Source organism: Macaca fascicularis, chromosome 17 (assembly GCF_037993035.2).
Source record: "Macaca fascicularis isolate 582-1 chromosome 17, T2T-MFA8v1.1".
NCBI lineage: Eukaryota > Metazoa > Chordata > Mammalia > Primates > Cercopithecidae > Macaca > Macaca fascicularis.
Window position 1 is genome coordinate 90,980,795 of NC_088391.1, and position 22,570 is coordinate 91,003,364.

Genomic DNA, 22,570 nt, shown 5'->3' on the forward strand with positions numbered 1-22,570 from the left:
TGTTCTTAGTACAATGTTTGACACAATAGGTGCTGAATGTGTAACAATAGAGTAGCATTATGTTTGTGCCGGTAAAGAATCCCTCCTTGGGGTGGGAAGCATCTCTGAAGTTCACTATCACTCTAGGGGAACTTGAGCTGCTGCTTAGCTTCTCTCCGTGCTTCTCTTCTATGAACTTGAAATATGCTCTACTGAGTCTGTTTGAAGCTGAATCTTTTGAAGATTTTAACCCCTCCCATCCCTCCCTCCACCTCTGCAAACCTTTTGGTTGGTTGGAAAGCAGCCAGCTAACTCTAGGTTCTAGTCTAGAGAATTCTGACCATTCTTTTAGCCAGTCAACAGAGTTTATTTATTTTTAGGGTATATATGGAGTTCACCTTTTAGTCTTATTTGTTTTGTGTATCAGCTTTTTAAACACATTCTATTTTAATGCCTAGTTTTTTCTTCTGCGTAAATGTTTTCAGTGGCTCTAGGATGTTGGTTTTATGGTAATTGCTATAGTTTTTATTGAACTCTTATATGCCTTGCGTGATTTTCCTTTGCTTTTCTTTTTTTCTGAGATGGAGTCTCGCTCTGTTGCCAGGCTGGAGTGCAGTGGCGCGATCTCGGCTCACTGCAACCTCCATCTCCTGGGTTCGAGTGATTCCCTTGCCTCAGCCTCCCAAGTAGCTGGGACTACAGGTGTGCGCCACTACCCCTGGCTAAAATTTTTGTATTTTAGTAGAGAGGGGGTTTCACCATGTTGGCCACCTCGATCTTTTGACCTCGTGATCCGCCTGCTTTGGCCTCCCAAAGTGCTGGGAATTACAGGCATGAGCCACCAAGCCCGACTCTGTGATTTGTTCATATAATATCTTTTATCCTTGTAACAACTAGGTCAAAAATCCCAGTTTTATAGTAGAGGAAACACAGCTCAGGGCGGTTAAGTAATTGCTTAAAAGCACAATTGGCTGAAGTAGAATTTGAACCTTAGATAATATGATTCCAAAGGCTTTCTTTTCTTTCTTCCTTTTTTTTTTTTTTCAGACGGGGTCTGGCTCTGTTGACCAGGCTGGAGTGCAGTGGCATGATCTTGACCTACTGCAACCTCTGCCTCCTGTGCTCAAGCCATCCTCCCATCTCAGCCTCCCAAGTAGGTGGGACCACAGGCACCTACAACCACACCTGGCTATTTTTAAATTTTAATTTTAATTTTTTGTAGAGATGAGGTTTTGCTGTGTTGCCCAGGCTGGTCTCAAACTCCTGAACTCAAGCAATCCACCCACATCGGCTTGCTTTTCTAGTTACAAATTGTCTCATTTGAATCATGGTCTCATTGTGTGATACATTCATGAAATTTGAATGTTTAAGCCCTATGTCACTTGAAATCCATTATTTTCTTTTGTAATCAGTAAATATGGAAAAGAATGTTTAGGCTTATCTGAATGCTTTAGAATTGCCTGGAGGTTAATCTTTCCAACATGCTGATAAATTTCTAACAAATCATTTGGGAAAACAAGTTTCTGAGATTATTACAGAGACTAGTTTCTGGTGTAAAAAAATGTTTATAGACATGTATGTATTTATATATCTACCATTTGGATTTTATTCTGTTCCTGAGAGATTCAGAACAGAGGTAAAAACTGCTCTAGTCCTTTCCTAAATAAGAGGAAAAGATGGTGACATTTTTGATGAAGAGTGAGGGAAAAGGATTTGTTTAAATGATTCCAAACTTTAAAAAATGTAGGTGGGAGAACCAGGATGAAAAAGGAATTTGGGAAGAAACATCTTTTCGGTGGGGCTGGAAACATAGTGTTTCATTGTAGATATCTGGAGTTAGATGCCCACAGGAGCCATGCTGAGGTGCTGGGAAGACAGAGGGTATCAGTGGCTGGCTTTACAGCCAGGGATACGAGGCTAAAGTTAGAGTTAGAATCTGTGAACCCTGAAGGATGTAGTGAGGCAGTTAATATTTAATTGAATAAATGCTTCGTCTTACAACCCTAAATTAGGATTTGGAAGAAGGAAGAAGAGACTAGAGGAGTTAGAGGTATGGTTTGAGAGGAGCCAATGTAGTGTAGTGTTACCAAACCTAGGAAAGAAATTTCAAGAAGTAGTTAGCATTCATTCATTCACTTGTCTAGAGATCTAGCTCTTTACTCAAAAAGTGTTTGTGGAGCATTTTCTAAGTTCCAGGTACTATGGCATATACAGAGGAGAGAAAAAAATTAAAACATAGTCCCTAACTGCGTTCCAGGTGCAGAGAGGCTAAGGAATAAAAGATTGATGATGGGCCGGACGCGGTGGCTCAAGCCTGTAATCCCAGCACTTTGGGAGGCTGAGACAGGCAGATCACGAGGTCAGGAGATCGAGACCATCCTGGCTAACACCGTGAAACCCCGTCTCTACTAAAAAATACAAAAACTAGCCGGGTGAGGTGGCGGGCGCCTGTAGTTCCAGCTACTCGGGAGGCTGAGGCAGGAGAATGGCGTAAACCCAGGAGGCGGAGCTTGCAGTGAGCTGAGATCGTGCCACTGCACTCCAGCCTGGGTGACAGCGAGTCTCCGTCTCAAAAAAAAAAAAAAAAAAATTGGTGAAAGACTTTGATAAGATCTTTGATCTTTAATGAGAATAATTTTAGTAGCAGGCTGAAGTGTTATACAAATATACTGCTTTTATTTTGACAATACTCTTAAATAGTTGAAGCAAAATTATATTTTTTGAAAGATAAGCATATTGCATAACTTTCAAAAATTAGTTTCTTTATTTTAAATGACTATTGACATTTTCGTTAGAAAAAAACCTCACAAACTGATGGGATCAACCTAATAAGATCAAAATAAAAGTGAATTTTAAAAATGTTGGAAGATACAGATTTGTAATTTCATTCACAAAACCTAATACAGCATCCATGTGGCATACTTGCTTTGATATTCTATGTTTGTTTGTTTTTGAGATGGAGTCTCATGTTGCCCAGGCTGGAGTGCAGTGGTGTGATCTCAGCTCATGGCAACCTCCGACTCCCGGGTTCAAGTGATTCTCCTGCCTCAGCCTCCTGAGTAGCTGGGATTACAGGCATGTGCCACCATGCCCATCTAATTGTTGTATTTTTAGTAGAGATGGGGTTTCATCATGTTGGCCTGGCTGGTCTTGAACTCTTGACCTCAACTGATCTGCCGGCCTTGGCCTCCCAAAGTGCTGGGATTACAGACGTGAGCCACTGTGCTTGCCCTCTTTGGTATTCTTTATTCAAGAAACTCTTGGTTTCCAAGAGCTGCTGTACAAATGACCATGGACCTCGTGGCTTAAAACAACAAATTCATTCTCCCACAGTTCTAAAGGCCTGAAGTCTGAAATCAAGGCATGAGCAGGGCCATGCTTCCTCTGAAGGCTCTAGGGGAGAATCCTTTCTTGCCTCTTTGAGCTTTTGGTGGCTGCATTCATTCCTTGGCTTGTGGCCGCATCACTCCAGTCTCTGCCTCTGTCTTCATATGGCTGCCTTCTCCTCCTCCTCCTTGTGCATCTTTCCCTCTCATTCTTTTATAAAGACACTTTTTATTGGGTTTAGGGCCATGACAAGATCTAGGATGATTTCATCTCGAGGTCCTTCACTTTGTTGTATTGGCAAAGACCCTTTATCACAGGTTCCAGGACATGGACACATCATTTTAGGGGCTACCATTTAATCCACCTACACATCGTATGTGTCAGACACTACTTAGAGCTGGGAACATAATCGTGAATGTTTCTGCTCCCATTGTGGTTACATTTGAGTAAGGAGACTGTGCTCATATAAATAGAAAAGTTCAGAGAGTGAGAAGTGATCTTGAAGTAAAAAGATAAGTTAATGGGATAGAGAGTGGTAGTGGTGCTGAGTTGGGGATGTTACCTAATGAGACCATAGGGGACATTTCAGAGCATGTGGCATTTGGACAGGAAACGGAGCCAGCCAGCCATGTGACTATATGGGGGCCTAGCATTGCAGACCAAGGAATGCCAGGGCAAAAACTCTGAGGGGAGATTGCATTTGGCATAATTAAGGGATGAATGTGGCTGCTGTGGTTGGAGTGAACTGAATGAGGGGATGATCTTAGGAGATGAGGGAGGAGGAGTAGGTAGGCAGGACAGAGTTATTAGGGGCTTGTATTTGGAATTTAATAATGAGAGTCCAATTGGAGGCATTTAAGCACATTGAACTTGTGTTTGGAAAAGACGATTGTGACTACTGTGTGGCGAATGTCTTAGTAGGGGTGGGAGTAGGATTGGGGACAGCGGTGGGAAGAGTGGAAACAGAGAGACCAGTCAGGAAGCTGTTGTAGAAGACCAAGCTAGAGATGATGGTAACTTGCGCTAGGGTGGTAGCACTGGAGTTGGTGAGAACTGGTCAGACTTGGAATATATTTTGGAGCTAAAGCCAGTATCTTGCTGTGGGGTTTGAAGGCAGATACAGACATACCTCATATCTTGGCTTTAGTGGCCCTGCAGATACTGTTTTTGTTGTTGTTTTTACAGATTGAAGGTTTGTGGCAACCCTGCTTTGAGCAGCTGTATTGGTCTCATCTTTCCAATAGCACAGACTTACTTTGTGTCTCTGTGAAACATTTTGATAATTCTTACAATAATTTAAACTTTTTCATTATTACTATGTCTGTTATGGTGATCTGTGATCAGTGATCTTCAATATTCTTATTGTAAATATTTTGGGATGCTATGAACCACGCCCACATAAGCAGAGAAACATAATTGATAAATGTTGTGTGTGTTTTGACTTCTCCAACCAGGTATTCCCCCATGTCTATCCCTCTCCACAGGCCTCCCTATTCTCTGAGACACAACAATATTGAAAGTAGGCCAATTAATAACCCTGTAAGTGTTCTAGTGAAAGGAAGAGTCACATGTCTGTCACTTTAAATAAAAAACTAGAACTCATTTAGCTTAGGGAGGAAGGCCTGTCAAAAGCCAAGATAGACTGAAAGCTGGGCCTCTTGTGCCAAATTGTGAATGCAAAGGAAAAGTTCTGGAAGGAAATTAAAAATGCTACTCCAGTGAGCACACAACTGATTAAAAAAAGTGAAACAGCTTTATTGCTGATATGGCAAAAGCTTTAGTGGTTTGGATGGAAGATCAAACCAGCCACATTTCCTTAAGTCATAGCCTAATCCAGTGCAAGGCCCTCTCTTCAATTCTACGAAGGCTGAGAGAGGTGAGGATGCTGCAGAAGAAAAGTTGGAAGCAAACAGAGGTTGCTTCGTGGGGTTTAAGAAAAGAAGTGAGGCCGGGTGCAGTGGCTCACACCTGTAATCCCAGCACTTTGGGAGGCCGAGGCGAGCAGATCACAAGATCAAGAGACTGAGACCATTCTGGCTAACATGGTGAAACCCTGTCTCTACTAAAAATACTAAAATTAGCCGGGTGTGGTAGCGCGCGCCTATAGTCCCAGCTACTTGGGAGGCTGAGGCAGGAGAATTGCTTTAACCCAGGAGGTGGAGGTTGCAGTGAGCCAAGATCGTGCCAGTGCACTCCGGCCTGGCAACAGAGAGACTCTGTCTAAAAAAAAAAAAAAAAAGAAGCGATCTCCATAACATAAATGTGGAAGCAACAAGTGCTGATGTAGAAGCTGCAGCATTATCCAGAAGATCTCACAAAGATCATTCATGAAGTTGGCTACACCAAACAGCAGATTTTCGTTGTAGATGAAATAGCCTTCTATTGGAAGAATATGTCATTTAGCACTTTGAGAACTGGAGAGAAGTCAGTGCCTGGCTTCAGAGCCTCAAAGTACAGCACCTGGGGTGCTCACTATCACACCTGGCTGTCCTTTGAGGCTTAGAAGCCAGGCACAGGCTCCAGAGGCTGAGGTGGGAGGATTGCTTGAGCCCAGGAGTTGGTGTCCAGCCTGGGCAACATAGCAAGACCCCTATCCCTAAGGGGGGGGGAAAAAAAAAAAAAGGAAGCAAGCTTCAAAGGACAGGCCAACTCTTGTTAGGGGCTAATGCAGCTGGTAACTTTAAGTGGAAGCCAATGCTCATTTATCATTTTGAAAATCCTAGGACCCTTAAGAATTATTCAAAGTTGACTCTGCCTGTGCTCTAGAAATGGAACAGCAAAGCCTGGATGACAGCACATCTATTTACAGCATAGTTTACTGAATATTTTAAGCCCACTATTGAAACCTACTGCTCAGGACAAAAAGATTCCTTTCAAAATATTGCTGCATATACACAATACACTTGATTACCCAAGAGCTCTAATGGAGCTGTACAAGTAGATTAATGTTATTTTCGTGCCTGCTAATACAACATTCTCTAGCCCATGGATCAAAGAGGAATTTCAACTTTCAAGTTGTATTATTTAATAAATAGTATTTCATAAGTCTATATAGTTGCTGTAGAGAGTGATTCCTCTGATGAATCTGGGCAAAGTGAATTGAAAACTTTCTGGAAAGGATTCACCATTCTAGATGCCATTAAGAACCTTCATGATTCATGGTGGGTCAAAATATCAACATTAACAGGAGTTTTGAGAAGTCGATTCCAACTGTGAGGGGTTCAGGACTTCAGTGGGGAATGTAACTGTAGAGGGATGGAAATAGCAAGAGAACTAGAGTGGAGCCTGAAGATGTGGTAGAATTGCTGCTGTCTCATGATCTTGAAGGGATGAGGAGTTGCTTCTTAATAGATGAGTAAAGAAAGTGGTTCCTTTTTTTTTTTTTTTGAGGAAGGGTCTCACTCTGTCACCCAGGCTGGAATGCAGTGGCATGGTCATGGCTCACTGCAGCCTCGACCTCCCAGGCTCAAGTAATCTTCCCACTAGCCTCCTGAATAACTGGGATTACAGGCTTGTGCCACCATGCCCAGCTATATATATATATATATATATAAAATTAAAAAAAATTTTTTTTGTATAAATGGGGTTTTGCCATGTTGCCCAGGCTTGTTTCAAACTCCTGAGCTCAAGCAATCCGCCTGCCTCGGCCTCCGAAAGCACTGGGTTTATAGGTGTTGAGCCACCACACCCAGTCAAGAAAGTGGTATCTTGAGACGGAATCTACTAGTGGTGGAGGATGCTGTGAACATTGTTATCATGATAAAAAAGGATTTATAATATTACATCGACTTAGTTGATAAAGCAGCAGCAGGTTTTGGGAGGATTTATTCCAATTTTGAAAAAGTTCTGATGTGGATATAATGATATCAAACAGCATCACATGAGACAGAGAATTTTTTGTGAGAGGAAATCACTGCAGCAAACTTCACTATTGTTTTATGTTAAGAAATTGCCACAGCCATCCCAACCTTCAGCAACCACCACCCTGATCAGTCAGTAGCCATCAACATCAAGGCAAGAACCTCCACCAGGAAAACGATGAGATTTGCTGAAGGATCAGATGATTGTTAGCATTTTTGAGCAGCAATTGTTCTGAACAATAATTAATTGGACCTGAACCTGCAATATCTGTAAGGTATGTACAAATAGGGAAAGGAAGGAATTAAGAGTGACTTTTGAAGGTAGGCACACGAGGCCGCTATTGTATGATTGTGTTTCTATGCAGTCTCCAGAATAGACTGATCCATGAAGACAGAAAGTAGATTAGTGGTTGCCCAGGGCCTGGAGGAGAGGGGATGGGAGTGACTGCGCATAGTTAAGGGGTGTCTTTTTGGGGTGATAAAAAATGTCCTGGAATCAGTAGCCATCATGGTTCCATGCCTTGTGAATATACTAAAAACCACTGAGTTGTATACTTTTTTAAAAGGGTAAATTTTATGGTATGTGAATTACATCTGAATTAAAAAATAAAAGAATGGTCTGGGCGCAGTGATTCACACCTGTAATCCCAGCACTTTGGGAAGCTAAGGCAGGTGGATCACCCGAGGTCAGGAGTTCGAGACCAGCCTGACCAACATGGAGAAACCCCATCTCTACGAAAAATACAAAATTAGCCTGGCATGGTGGCACATGCCTGTAATCCCAGCTACTCGGGAGGCTGAGACAGGAGAATTGCTTGAACCTGGGAGGCAGAGGTTGCAGTGAGCTGAAATCGCACCATTGCACTCCAGCCTGGGCAACGAGAGCAAAACGCCATCTCAAAAGAAAAAGAAGAAAAAAAAAAAGACTTAAATCAATTGCCCACGTTCCTGAGTATTTAGTATCTTAGAAATAGGGAGGGTTAAGACTTGAGAGGGAAGAGCAAGACAGTAGTAAGAATGAAACACATCTTTGTTTTGAGAGCTGGAGACTAGCTTCATTCTGTTCCTACAGGGAGCTCTAGAGCAGTATTTCTCAAAGTGTGATTGTTAACCAGCAGCATTATCTGGGACTTGTTAGAAATGCAAATTATCCAGCCCTAGTTCAGAGCTGCAGAGTCTGAATCTCTGGTGATGGAGCCCAGCAATCTGTTTTAACAAGCCTTTCAGCTGATTCTGATGCATGGTAAAATTTGAGAACAACTGCCCTAGATCAGTGCTGCCCAATAGAAATATAAGGTGAGCTGCAAATGTCATTAAAAGTCTTCGCCGGGCGTGGTGGCTCAGCTGGGCATGGTGGCTCAGGACTAATTCCAGCACTTTGGGAGGCCGAGGCGGGTGGATCACAAGGTCAAGAGATTGAGATCATCCTGGCCAACATGGTGAAACCCTGTCTCTACTAAAAATACAAAAATTAGCTGGGTGTGGTGGTGTGTCCGGAATTGGTGGGTTCTTGGTTTCACTGACTTCAAGAATGAAGCTGTGGATCCTCATGGTGAGTGTTACAGTTCTTAAAGATGGTGTGTCTGGAGTTTGTTCCTTCAGACGTTCAGATGTGTCTGGAGCTTCTTTTGGTGAGTTCGTGGTCTTGCTGTCAGGAGTGAAGCTGCAGACCTTCGTGGTGAGTGTTACAGCTCTTAAAGGCAGCGCGTCTGGAGTTGTTCGTTCTTCCCGATGGGTTCGTGGTCTCGTTGGCTTCAGGAGTGAAGCTGCAGACCTTCGCAGTGAGTGTTACCGCAATAAAGACAGTGTGGAACCGAAGAGTGAGCAGCAGCAAGATTTATTGCAAACAGAGAAAGAACAAAGTCTCCACAGTGTGGAAGGGGACTTGAGTGGGTTGCCACTGCTGGTTCAGGTAGCCTGCTTTTATTCCCTTATCTAACCCCACCCACATCCTGCTGATTGGTCCATTTTACAGAGAGCTGATTGGTCTATTTTATAGAGAGCTGATTGGTCCGTTTTGACAGAGTGCTGATTGGTGTGTTTACAATCCTTGAGCTAGACACAGAGTGCTGATTGGTGTGTTTACAATCCTTGAGCTAGACACAGAGTGCTAGACAGAAAGGTTCTCCAAGTCCCCACTGGGTTAACTAGGTACAGCGTTAGCTAGATACAGAGTACCAATTGGTGTATTTACAAACTTTGAGCTAGACACAGTGTACTGATTGGTATATTTACATACCCTGAGCTAGACACAGAGTGCTGATTGGTGTGTTTACAATCCTTGAGCTAGACACAGAGTGCTAGACAGAAAAGTTCTCCAAGTCCTCACTAGGTTAGCTAGATAAAGAGTTAGCTAGATACAGAGTACCAATTGGTCTATTTACAAGCCTTGAGCTAGACACAGAGTACTGATTTGTGTATTTACAAAGCCTGAGCCAGACACAGAGTGCTGACTGGTGTATTTAGGATCCTCTAGCTAGAGGGAAAAGTTCTCCAAGTCCCCACCAGATTAGCTAGATACAGAGTTCTGATTGGTGCACATACAATCCTCCGGCTAGATATAAAAGTTCTCCAAGTCCCCATCAGGCTCAGGAGCCCAGCTGGCTTCACCTAGTGGATCCTGCACCGGGGCTGCTGGTGCAGCTGCCCACCAATCCTGAGCCGCCCCTGCAGTCCTCAGTCCTTGGGCTGTCGATGGGACCAGGTGCCACGGAACAGGGTGCCCCCCGGCACCCGTTGGGAAGGCTCGGGCCATGCAGGAGCCCACTGCAGGCGGGGAGCTCAGACATGGCGGGCTGCAGGTCACGAGCCCTGCGCCATGGGGAGGCAGCTAAACCTGGCAAGAATTTGAGTGCAGCGCCCGTGGGGCGGCACTGCTGGGGCATTCGGCACAACCTCCACAGCTGCTAGCCCAGGGCAGCTCACTGCCCTGGGCGTGCTGCACTGGCCGGCCACTCCATGTGCAGGGCCCGCGGAGCCTGCCCCCGGGCCCACTGAAACTGGCACTGGCCTGGGAGCGCCTCTTCCTCCACACCTCCCCTCAAGCAGAGGGAGGCGGCTCTGGCCTCAGCCAGCCCAGAGAGGGGCTCCCACAGTGCCGTGGCAGGCTGAAGGGCTCCTCAAGCTCCGCCAGAGTGGACGCCGAGGCCGAGGAGGTGCTGAGAGTGAAGGCTGCTAGCACATTGTCACCTCTCAGTGGCAGGCACCTGTAATCCCAGCTACTGGGGAGGCCGAGGCAGGAGAATCGTTTGAACTTGGGAGGTGGAGGTTGCAGTGAGCCGAGATGGCACCACTGCACTCCAGCCTGGCGACAAAGTGAGACCGCGTCTCAAAAAACAAACAAAAATCTTCTAATACTTATGTTAAAAAAAAGTAAAGTGAAGAGGCCAAGGTGGGAGGATCGCTTGAGACCAGGAGTTCAAGACCAGCCTGGGGAAAATAGTGAGAACCTCCTTCCCCTGCCACCCCATCTCTACAGAAAAGGAAAACATTAGTGGGGCATGGTGGCATGCATCCGTAGTCCCAGCTACTCAGGAGGCTGAGGTGGGAGGATTGCTTGAATGCAGGAGTTCAGGGCTGCAGTGAGCTATGATCCTGTCACTACACTTCAGCCTGGGCAACACAGTGAGATCCTGTCTCAAAAAAAAGAAAGGTGAAACGAAGCTAGGTGTGGTGGCAGGGAAGTGTAGTCTTAGCTACTCAGGAGGCTGAGGTGGAAAGATCGTTTGAGTCTAGGAGTTAGAGGCTGCCATGGGCTATAGTTGTGCCTGTGACTAGTCACTGCAGTCCAGCCTGAGCAAACATAGTGAGACCCCCATCTCTTAAAAAAACAAAAAAAGTAAAATAAGAGGAAATTAATATATTTTACTTAATATATTCAAATATTCAAAGTATTATTTGAATATGTAAATGTAAAAATTCACTAATGAGGTCTTTTACATTTTTTGGGCACTAAGTTTTCAAAATCCAGTGTGTAGTTTACTCTTAGCGCACATCTGAGTGTGGCTCATGGCTGCCATATTGGGTGGAACAGCTCTAGGGCACAGATTGTGCTACTGATGAAGTCCCACCTTGAGGTGCTGGGACTGGCCTTTTGAATTCAGTGTTAGCCCTTGGCCAGGCAGGGTGGGGGTAGCTCTCAGGCTTGATGGAGAACTGTATAGTTGAGGAACATGGTCGAGATGAGGGAGCAGGTGTGAGCCGTTAGTTGTCAACACAGTAGCTAGAGAGGATCTGAGTGGCCTCTGACAACATCTGCTACCGCCGGATGGGGAAGAACGGCCTGGCTGAAGAGTCAAGGGTGGGATAATGAAGTTCTAGAGTTGACATGTATAGTTTTCTGGTGCTTGAGCTTAGTACAGAGGCAGAGCCCAGAGAATCTTGAGTCTTGAACATCTCTCTCAAATATTAGGTGTTCAGCTTGGCTTTTGGCAGACACTGAAGACTGGAACGGTCTCTGAGATCCTGAAGACTAAATAGTCTATTTGCAAGAAAAGCTGTGCTTCCAGGAAAAAGCCAGACTTAAATCAAGTGTCTTCAGAGAAAGGCATGTGCTCAGAAGGCCCCTTGGCTTCTGTTACAGTGCACGATGAAATACTCAACAGATGTTTTCAAACTCTGTGTCATAATACATGGATAAGACCTTCACCTGGAATTTTAGAGATGAAGCAAGATGAAGTAAACTAATGTTTACTTTGACCTTGGTGAGACCATTTTATAGCTCCGTTAACCCAGTTTTGAGGACAGTTTCTTCTTTGAAGCAGAATGCATTCTGATAATGAATTTATCTGATAATGAGTTATTTAGTATTATTCACCTGATTGCTACTGTGGGTGAGTTAACAGTAGTTTTGGTTTTGGCAGAACTGGTGTTTAGATTGTTCTTTAAGATATTTGCTAGTGGATTTACCAGTTTTAACTGCCACGTGAGGCCACATCATGCTTAGTATTTTTTTGAGACAGAGTCTCACTCTGTCACCCAGGCTGGAGTGCAGTGGCGCGATCTCGGCTCACTGCAACCTCCGCCTCCCGGGTTCACGCCATTCTCCTGCCTCAGCCTCCCGAGTAGCTGGGATTATAGGCGCCCACCACCACACCCGGCTAATTTTTTTTTTTTTTTTTTGTATTTTTAGTAGAGACGGGGTTTCACTGTGTTAGCCAGGATGGTCTCGATCTCCTGACCTTGTGATCCACCCGCCTTGGCCTCCCAAAGTGCTGGGATTACAGGCATGAGCCACTGCGCCTGGCCAGTGCTATCTAATCTTAAGAAAGGATAGTTGTTTCCCTGTTTGCCATGACTGGAAGGCATGCAACCAGTTTGTCTAAAAGCCTACCATTTCCCCCCATTTTTGTCTAAGTTATTGTGTGCTGATGATAATATATGCAAGACTGTGCTAGCCATGTTAGACATTCTCATTTAATCCTCATAGCAGCATTGTGACCTAGATAAGTACTATTATTATCCCCAGTGTACAAATGAAGAAACTTTCTATATATCTAGGAAATGTCAGAGTCAAGATTCGAATCCAGGTCAGAATCTGAGTTTAGACCAGAACTCTTATTGACTATATTATTCTCTAATGGTAACTCCCAAGTGGTTCTGGTATGGTTTTAAGAAAGAAGGTGACAGCTGCATATTTGGATTTAGTTTTCATGTAAAACCTTACATTTTTTGGCACTTTACTATTTATAAAAACTCATTTGATCCTTTTAACAACTCCCTAGGAAATCAGGGAGGTGTCATCACCTGCATTCTGTAGATGGAAACGGGGGCCCAGAGAAATGATTAGCTCAATGACTCATAGCTGAGAGTTGACCCAAGTCTTGTGACTCTGAGGGTCAATGCCACTTCCCATGTGCCAAACCATTTGCAGGCATTTCTTTTCTTTGTGTGGAAAATATAGGAAATCATTATTCCTGTGGGAGAGAACCAATGGCAATATGTTATTGGGGAGTCATTTTGCACACCCTGACCTTTCTCCTTTTGGCTGTGATTGGCTAAATAGTCTTTATAAATAGAATTGATTAAAGTTCTTTCTCAGAACCTTTATTGCTAGGAAATACCTTACAAAGAATTTTGGACTGGGCATATAGCCAGTTTGTTACATGCTTAACAAAAACAACAAACGTTAAAATTGTGCAGAGGTCCAAATTAGCAGACTTCTACAAACGTTTTCCTGCATTTAGAACATACATTTTATGTTGTGGCTTTACACAAATAGTCTGAGTGTTGACCCGATTCTTCATTTTTGACCTTCCATGAATGTCTCCCAGGAGTAAACAGGAACAGAGCCTTTGTGGGGCTGACTCCAAACCAGTTGAGACTTGTCGTGGGAATGGTTCACACTGGTAGTTGTTCTGTCATAGTTGTGTTTGCTTGTACGAGTTCTACTTCTTTTTTTTCTGAGATGGAGTTTCGCTCTTTTTGCCCAGGCTGGAGTGCAACGGCACAATCTTGGCTCCCTGCAACCTCCGCCTCCTGGGTTCAGCCATCCAAGTAGCTGGGATTACGGGTGTGCACCACCACTCTCTGCTAATTTTGTATTTTTAGTAGAGATGGGGTTTCTTTATGTTGGTCAGGCTGGTCTCGAACTCCCGACCTCAAGCGATCTGCCTGCCTTGGCCTCCCAAAGTGCTGGGATTACAGGCGTGAGCCACTGTGCCCGGCCCGAGTTCTACTTCTGGTTGCTGTCTAACCGGGAGGCATCTATGCTTTTTACAGCTGTGGGCCGCATTATTACAAGTTCACATGTGTGCAAGCTCTGTGGAACAACATCATGTCTTTGAGTAGATATTAGTGTTTATGTGGGACTCGCCACTGTTTTTCTTATCTAAAAATAAAAAACTTCAGAAAGCTCTTGACCAATCTGTGGTTAAATCTTGTAACCATTACAGCATCAGCCTGTGACCTTTGAAAAATTAAAGTTCTTGGGACTCAACTTTGTCATAAACTCGGGGATAATGCTCTTTGAACTCACAGTTATGCTTGAAGGAATATATGAGAGATAGTCTTGATCTTTAATAGGGACACAGTAATAATTTCCCATTCATAGTTCCTTGTTGTTCCTAGTCTTTTACCTGGTAAAGGTTTTATTTTATAAACTATATCTTTTTGTATCTTTTACCTCCACTTTTGTATAGAGATTACTATTCGTTCGTTCGTTCGTTCATTCATTCATTCATTCATTCATTCATTCATTCATTCATTCATTCTGATGAGTTTCGCTCTTGTTGCCCAGGCTGGAGTGCAGTGGCACGATCTCAGCTCACTGCAACCTCCACCTCCTGGGTTCAAGCAATTCTCCTACCTCAGCCTCCTTAGTAGCTGGGACTACAGGTGTGTGCCAGCATGCCCCACTAATTTTTTTTTTTTGTATTTTTAGTAGAGACGGGGTTTCGCCATTTTGGCCAGTCTGGTTGCAAACTCCTGACCTCAGGTGATCCACCTGCCTCGGCCTCCCAAAGTGCTAGGATTACAGGCATGAGCCATGGTGCCCGACTCTTTAAAAACTAGTTGTACAATTTTTTCAGTTCATTTACAAATGTTGCTATAAAAACATTTTGTTTCTTATTTGAGTTGCTATCCTCTTAGAAGGTTCTAAGGGGTCTTGCTCTGTTGCCCAGGCTGGAGTACAGTGGTGTGATCTTGGCTCACTGCAGCCTCAAACTCCCGGGCTCAAGTAGTACTCCCACCTCTGCCTCCTGAGTAGCTGGGATTCCAGGCGTGTATCACTGTGCCTGGCTTAGTCACTTAATGTTCTTAAGTATTAAAGCATTAAGATATGCTTTCTTCACAAATAGTTCAATGAATGAGAAATATCCTTGATTAATGGTTTTGGTTTTTCATATTTATCAGCCAAACCACTTTTGTACCAGAAAATGTAAAATAAGAAATTGGGCTGATGACATCAGCAAATATAAAAATAATATTTTATTATGTTCTGGCCACTGTTAAATTCGAAGCTCCCTGAGACCAAGACTCTTGTTTTGTGTTTTTAAAAGTTCTTTGTGGTCTGTGACATTTCTGACCCTGTTCTATCCTTTTGCGTGATCTGAAAGGCTTTCCTCAGATTTGCTTGGCCCGTCGACAATTCTTGTTTTGCTTTTCTGGAGATTGTTTTGATGCTTTTGGTTTCTCTTACATGCCGACGGGCTGTGTCTGTAGATAGATTTCCCTTCCATAATTATAATTATGGTGTATTGCCTAGAACTACTATTTATTGATCAAACACTTTCGCTAGAACCCAGCTGGAAGAAATATCCTGAAAAAATGTTCAAAAGCCCGTCAAGTATTTGCAATTTATTTTGCTTTTCTTTTTTTGTAGCATGTTCCGCACTATTCAAGACAGCGCTTAATGGTGTCCCGTAATCTTGGTTCAGTGGGATATGATCCTAATGAAAAAGTAAGTATTTAAACGATACTCTCAACAACTAACTTATCATGGTTTTACTTTCTTGTCTCCATACTGTGTTCAATGGGATTTTGTTAAGACTGTGGGGTCATTGATCACTCTAGCATTATATGTTTCTATAGGTGCTCAATCTTTAGATGTTCTGTTTTTCATTGTGGGCCACAGTCTGAATCTTTTTAATTTTGTATTTGTATCTTTACCAAAAATTGAATGCATTTACAATGTGTTTCCTTTGTTTTCAGAAGAATAACTAAGAAATCATTTGTTCTTAAAGACTGGGCAGTTAAGAGATTTAATTAAACTATTGAGTTTTTCTTTCATTTACTTAATACTTTTTTTTTTTTTTTTGAGATGGAGTCTCGCACTGTCGCCTGGGCTGGAGTGCAGTGGTGTGATCTTGGCTCACTGCGACCTACACCTCCCAGGTTCAAACAATTCTCCCACCTCAGCCTCCTGAGTAGCTGGGATTACAGGCGTGCACCACTGCACCCGGCTAACATTTATATTTTTAGTAGAGACGGGCTTTCACCATGTTGGCCAGGATGGTCTCAAACTCCTGACCTCAGGTGATCCACCTGCCTCAGCCTCCCAAAGTGCTGGGATTTCAGGCGTGAGACACTGTGCACCCGGCCTCATTTACTTAATATTTATATTATTTATTTATTTATTTGTGACACAGAGTCTTGCTCTTTTGCCCAGGCTGGAGTACAGTCGTGTGATCTCAGCTCACTGTAACCTTTGCCTCCTGGCTTCAAGAGATTCTCTTGCCTCAGCCTCCTGAGTAGCTGGGATTACAGGTGTGCCCCACCATGCCCGTCTAATTTTTGTGTTTGTTAGTAGAAACGGGGTTTCACCATGTTGGCCAGGCTGGTCTCAAACTCCTGACCTCAGGTGATCGGCCCGCCTCGGCCTCCCAAAGTGCTGGGATTACAGACGTGAGCCACTGTGGCCTACCTGTATGATTCATTTAGATTGAAGATAATTTTGTGTATTATAAATTTCAGGACAAGCAGTTTCTAATTAAAATGCTATTTCAATAATGTTTGAGCCTTGTAGGGACTAGAAGAAGTGATTGGAAATAAAATATGGTTTCATGCCTTCATGGCAATGAAAGCATCAAAGAGGGTGGGAGTTTTGGTTAAGAAGGGATTGTTCAAGGTGACTGTCATCAAAATACAACTGACAGGCATGATTATTTGAGAATGACATGTCTGAGGTATCTCTGAATCATGTGCTGAAGTGCACAGTACTGCTTTCCAGATTCTTTTGAATCTGGAGGCCTGGAGGAAGAAAGAGTCTACATATCTTCAGTTCAGTAGGAATACAACATGAAACACAGTTGCAGGGTGGTATGGTTTGGCTCTGTGTCCCCACCCAAATCTCATCTCGACCTGTAATCCCCAGGTGTTGAGGGAGGGAGGTGATTGGATCATGGGGGCAGTTTCCTCCATGTTTTTCTCGTGATAGTGAGTTGGTTCTCACAGGATCTTATGATCTTACAAGTGTTTGGAAGTTCCTCCTTTGCACTACTCTCCCCTGCTGCCTTGTGAAGAAGGTGCCTGCTTTCCTTCTGCCATGATTTAAGTTTCCTGAAGCCTCCCCAGCCATGTGGAACTGGGAGTCAATTAAACCTTTGTTTATAAATTACGTAGTCTTGGGTGGTATCTTCATAGCAATGTAAAAACCGATTAATACACAGGGCAAATGCAATTTTCAAGGTTTTTTTTTTTTTTTTTAAATTTTTGAGATGGAATATTGTTCTGTCACCCAGGCTGGAGTGCAGTGGTGTGATCTTGGCTCACTGCAACCTCCACGTCCCGGGTTCAAACAATTCTCCTGCCTCAGCCTCCCGAGGAGCTGGGATTACAGGTGTTCATTACCATGCCTGGCTAATTTTTGTATTTTTAGTAGAGACGGGGTTTCACCATGTTGGCCAGACTGGTCTCGAGCTCCTGACCTCAAATGTCTGCCTGCCTCAGCCTCCTAAAGTGTTGGGATTACAGGCATGAGCCATGGCGCTTGGCCAATTTTCAATTTTCTAATAGCTACATTAAAAAACAGTAAACAGTTAAAATTAATTTTAATAATATCTCAATATCTAAAATGTTATTTAAGTACATAATCAGTATAAAAAGTATTAACAGGACACCTTAGATTCTTTTTTTGGGCCCTAAGTCTTCTAAATCCAGTGTATGTTTTACATCTCTGTCATATCTCAGTTTGATTAGCCACATTTGAAGAGCCCAGTAACCTCTTGTGACCAGTGGCTACTGCATTGGATAGTGCAGGTCTATTGAATGAGTTACGATAAACTCCCTGTTATGAAAGCTGTAGTTTAATTTAAAATCTTCATCATAGGTGATATGCTTTGGGGTTCATGTATCCATGTGTTGCATTCCAATCTCGAAGTAATCATCTATCCTAAGTGGCCACACTCTTAAGAGTGGTTAACTAACATTTGTTGAGGAGGCCACATTCTAGAGGGGTGGAATACTACAAACGGCTCAGCCATCTTTCTCTTTATAAATACCGGTAGCCTTCCTCATTAGCATAATAACTGTTAGAAGTAGGCTGTCAGCCAGGTGTGATGGCCCACGCCTGTAATCCCAGGACTTTGGGAGTTCGAGGCCAGTGGATTGCTTGAGGTCAGGAACTTGCGACCAGCCTGGCGAAACCCTGTCTCTACCAAAAACAAAACAAAACAAAAAAACCTCCACAAAAATTAGCTGGGTGTGCTGGCGTGCGCCTGTAATTCCAGCTACACAGGAAGCTAAGGTGGGAGAATCACTTGAGCCCAGGAGGCAGGGCTTCAGTGTGCCATAATTGCACCACCGTACTCCAGACTGCTAGGCTACAGGGCGAGATCCTGTCTCAAAGAAGGAAAAAGAAATGGGCTGTCATTGAGGAAGTTTGTGATATTCGTCGATATTATGTTATTGGCTGTTACTTTAGAGAAATTCTCTGCCTTTGTACTATTAGAATATAATAATGTAGTTGGCCTTTAATTCTTTACCTTTAAGAATAACACTCATGCCCGATCCCTAAATGAATAGTCCTGTGTTCAGCCACTTGTCTGGTGGATTCTTGATGGCTTAGTCTGACAGTATGGTTAACCAAATCAGAATATTGTTTTTTTTTTGCCTATGGCGAGCCTTTCTTGCAGTCTTTTGGAGCCTTACAAAGTACAGGGAGTTGAGATTTCACTGAACTTATCAAGCGGGTTTTATGATTCTTTTTATGTCTTAATAAATGTTTGTATGTATGGACAGAGTTAGGTCTGGCACTTGCTTTCATTATAACCTCATAGTGAAGTTACAGAAATAGGTAACTCACCTCCCACATGGGTGACCACTGCTAATTACTAAAAATAAATAAATGTGTGTAACTGTCTGGGTTTAGCACATTTATTTATTTATTTATTTATTTATTTATTTTTGAGATAGAGTCTCGCTCTGTCACCCAGGCTGGAGTGCAGTGGCATGATCTTGGCTCACTGCAACCTCCACCTTCTGGGTTCAAGCGATTCTCCTGCCTCAGCCTCCTGAGTAGCTGGGATTACAGACACACACCACCATGCCCAGCTAATTTTTTTTTTTTTTTTGTATTTTCAGTAGAGATGGAGTTTTACTATGTTGGCCAGGCTGGTCTCGAACTCCTGACCTCAGGTGATCCACCTGCCTCCACCTCCCAAAATGCTGGGCTTATAGGCATGAGCTACCGTGCCTGGCCCAGGTTTGGCACATTTAAAGAGATCGGAGGGTTAAAGAGTGTAGAAGTGGAATCCCCTTGGAATTTACTAAGCATGTTTCATCATAAATTCTGAAATCAATCCTGCTGCCTGCTATCTTTGCCATCTCCTTTGCTGTGCCCTTGCCTAAGGTGGCTGTGGAAAAACTGTGTTTCCCTCAGTGAGTGATGAATATTCTTTGGCACCTAATCGTGGTACAGGTGCATGTTCAGACTAAATTGGTCACTTCACCCTTTGCTTGAGGGCTGCACTTAATCAGACCTTTCTCCTTCCCGGATTCCTGCTGTCCTTGTAACCATTCATTAAATATTGACCTGGTCTGTTTATACCTACTGTCCCAAGTGCAAGTAGACTTGATCTTTGGTGTAATACATATTTGTTAAATAAATTGATTCTCGTTTGAATCTGTTATTAACTCCTTTCTTATTCCACATTTTATCAGTGACTTATATCATGCACAACTTATCCAGGTGAAATTTAATCATCACTGAAAATGTTATTTTTTTTTAACTGGAGTTCTAACAAGCTAACTGGTTGTCTTATGTACGTTCATGAGAATAAGGAAGATTTAACTTACAGTAACTGCTTAGATAAAGACCATTAAGTTTCAGCTGGCCTTAAATTAATGTGAGCCAGTACAGTACTATGTTGTTCCTTTCACACTAATGTGAGCTGGCTGGGCTCAGTGGCTTACGCCTACAGTCCCTGCGCTTTGGGAGGCCGAGACACGGGATTCCTTGAGACCAAGAGTTCCATACCAACCTGGGTAACAGAGCAAAACCCCATCTCTTAAAAAAAAAAGTGATGTTAGGTGTTATTAATAACATAGTGTTTAGAGCTTGCATTGTTATTCTCTGACCACATTATGTCATGGTATGTTCTGACGTGAATACCTGGATGTGAACTCTCTGACTTTACCATTAAGTGATTTAAGGCAAGTGATTTAGCCTCATCAAGCCTTAGTTTTCTTATTTGTAAAACGGAGATATTATCAGAACTGACTTTGTGGGATTATTATGCTAAATATTGTCCTCATAGCCATTACCTGATAGATGAAATAATGCACAGAAGGGATTCATCACAGTGCCTGCTGTATACAAAACGTGTCCTAAATGTCGGCTGCTTAATCTCCTTCACTGAATATTGCGCATTTGGAAACTGAGACTCAAAGTCCATGGATAGTGAGTAGCTGGGTGTAAACTCATGTCTGTCCTTTTCCAGAGCTGGTGGACTTACCCATTGTGCTGTGCCCTTTCTCAGAAGAGCTGGGCAGTGACCCAGTGTCCAGAGTTCTGCCATCATTCCAACAAGCACGCAGTGCAGGGCCAGCTCAGCCCTCTTGGTGTCTGAATGGAGTGTGCTGCTAGCTGTGGAGTTAGAGCCCGGGAGAGAGCATCTAAACCTGGGGAAGGGAAAGGAAGAAGGAGGGGTAGAGAGACAGTGGATTAAGAGAAAAACAACAACAACAACAACAAAAATCCTTAGGAAATCTTTTACTTCAGATGACATCATTAGTACAGTTATAGAGCAGCTACTGCCAAAGGTCTTCATTATCTATTCTGGTGCCTGAAATCTCCTCTGTCTTCAAGGATCCAGGATCCTAATTTATAGTTGTCTTTTTCTGAGTGTCTTCAGGGTGCCTTATGAGTGACTCTCCACATACAGGAAAAAGTCCCAGTTCCTTGAATGGCATATGAGTCCTTCTATCATCTGGACTGTTTTTATCCTAGCTTTATTTGCTACAACTCTCCTAAGCATACCACACGCTTGAGTCATATTGAGAATTCCTTGTAGTTCTTTAGTGCTACCCTCTTCTTCCAGTGTCACCACCTTTACACATGCTGTTCATGCGCTCCCTTCTCTGTGTAGCATCCTGCACACAGCCTTATTAGAGCACTTAACACAATTCATTGTGTTTGTGCCATATTTTACTTTGAAGTTGCCAAATGCACTTGATATTTACCTGTAATTGTTGATGCAGAGGGGCAGTTTTAGTTGGTTTTGATTGATTTGTATGTGTATTCTGTTACAGGCGTAGCCTACCTGGAAGAATATATAGGAGACCAGTAACAGTGGTTGCCTTTTGGGCAGGGACTTGGGTGTTTCTTCAGTGTATCCCCTTTTGTACTTTAAAAATTCTGAACTGTGATTTATTTAAAAGAAAATGTTATGTATGGAAGATTAATTGATATGGTTAGCTTTATTGAGTTTTATGTGCTAATTGGTAATACGTTAATAGCCCTTAACAGAGAAGATGTGTCAGGTGCAGGTATTTGTTTTGATATAGCTTTTCCCCAGTTAGACAGATAAGGGCACACTCCTAAATTCATAACAGTCTGGCATGTAGCCCAAAGGGGTGAAGAACAGTAGCCATAGCTAATGCTGAATGAATATATATTACATGTTAGACGTTATTCTAAACACTTCAAGGGTGTTAATTAATATCATTCTCACAACCTCTTGTGGCAGGTGCTGTTTTTACCCTTATTTTACATACCAGGAAATGAGAGGCAAGAAAGATGACTTGTTCATAGCAGGACACACAGGAGGAGAACATAGTGTGCTGGAAGTTCAGCCTGGGTGATTTGGCTGCAGACTGACTCGTAATGACCGTTCTGCTGCTTGAACAGAAATTAGAATGGGGATTCTTACTTAATTCTTCCAGTGTTATGATTTGTTATATTTGCTGTAACAATTGTTTAATATATAATTTCTAGGAGTGGTGTTTATGGTGATTATCAGAGATGGTCTGTTTCACAGTTAATATTAACATCACATTTTAAAACCCATTTAAGAAAGTGTTGGCCGGGCGTGGTGGCTCAAGCCTGTAATCCCAGCACTTCGGGAGGCCGAGATGGGCGGATCACGAGGTCAGGAGATCGAGACCATCCTGGCTAACCCGGTGAAACCCCGTCTCTACTAAAAAATACAAAAAACTAGCCGGGCGAGGTGGCGGGTGCCTGTAGTCCCAGCTACTCCGGAGGCTGAGGCAGGAGAATGGCGTGAACCCAGGAGGCGGAGCTTGCAGTGAGCCGAGATCTGGCCACTGCACTCCAGCCTGGGTGACAGAGCGAGACTCCGTCTCAAAAAAAAAAAAAAAAAAGAAAGTGTAATCATTGTTTTCTCAGGATATGCTTACTGCTTAAGAGGGATTTACCATGACCATTTAAATACAGAAAAGTAGATGATTTTGCGTTCTCAGACCTGAGGTGTGAGCAAGGCTCTGAGTGGCTTAGCGTTTTATCA

General features: G+C 43.1%; 1 protein-coding gene across 4 annotated transcripts in view; it reads left to right on the forward strand.

The window, feature by feature from the left end:
- Positions 1–22,570, forward strand: part of PCCA (propionyl-CoA carboxylase subunit alpha) — a 436,745-nt gene that overhangs the window by 2,295 nt on the left and 411,880 nt on the right. For all 4 annotated transcript variants that reach the window (XM_005586175.4, XM_005586176.4, XM_065533441.2 and 1 more), the window contains exon 2: positions 15,490–15,567. In XM_005586175.4, coding sequence (XP_005586232.3) covers positions 15,490–15,567 — 78 coding nt within the window. The remainder of the gene's footprint in view (positions 1–15,489; positions 15,568–22,570) is intronic.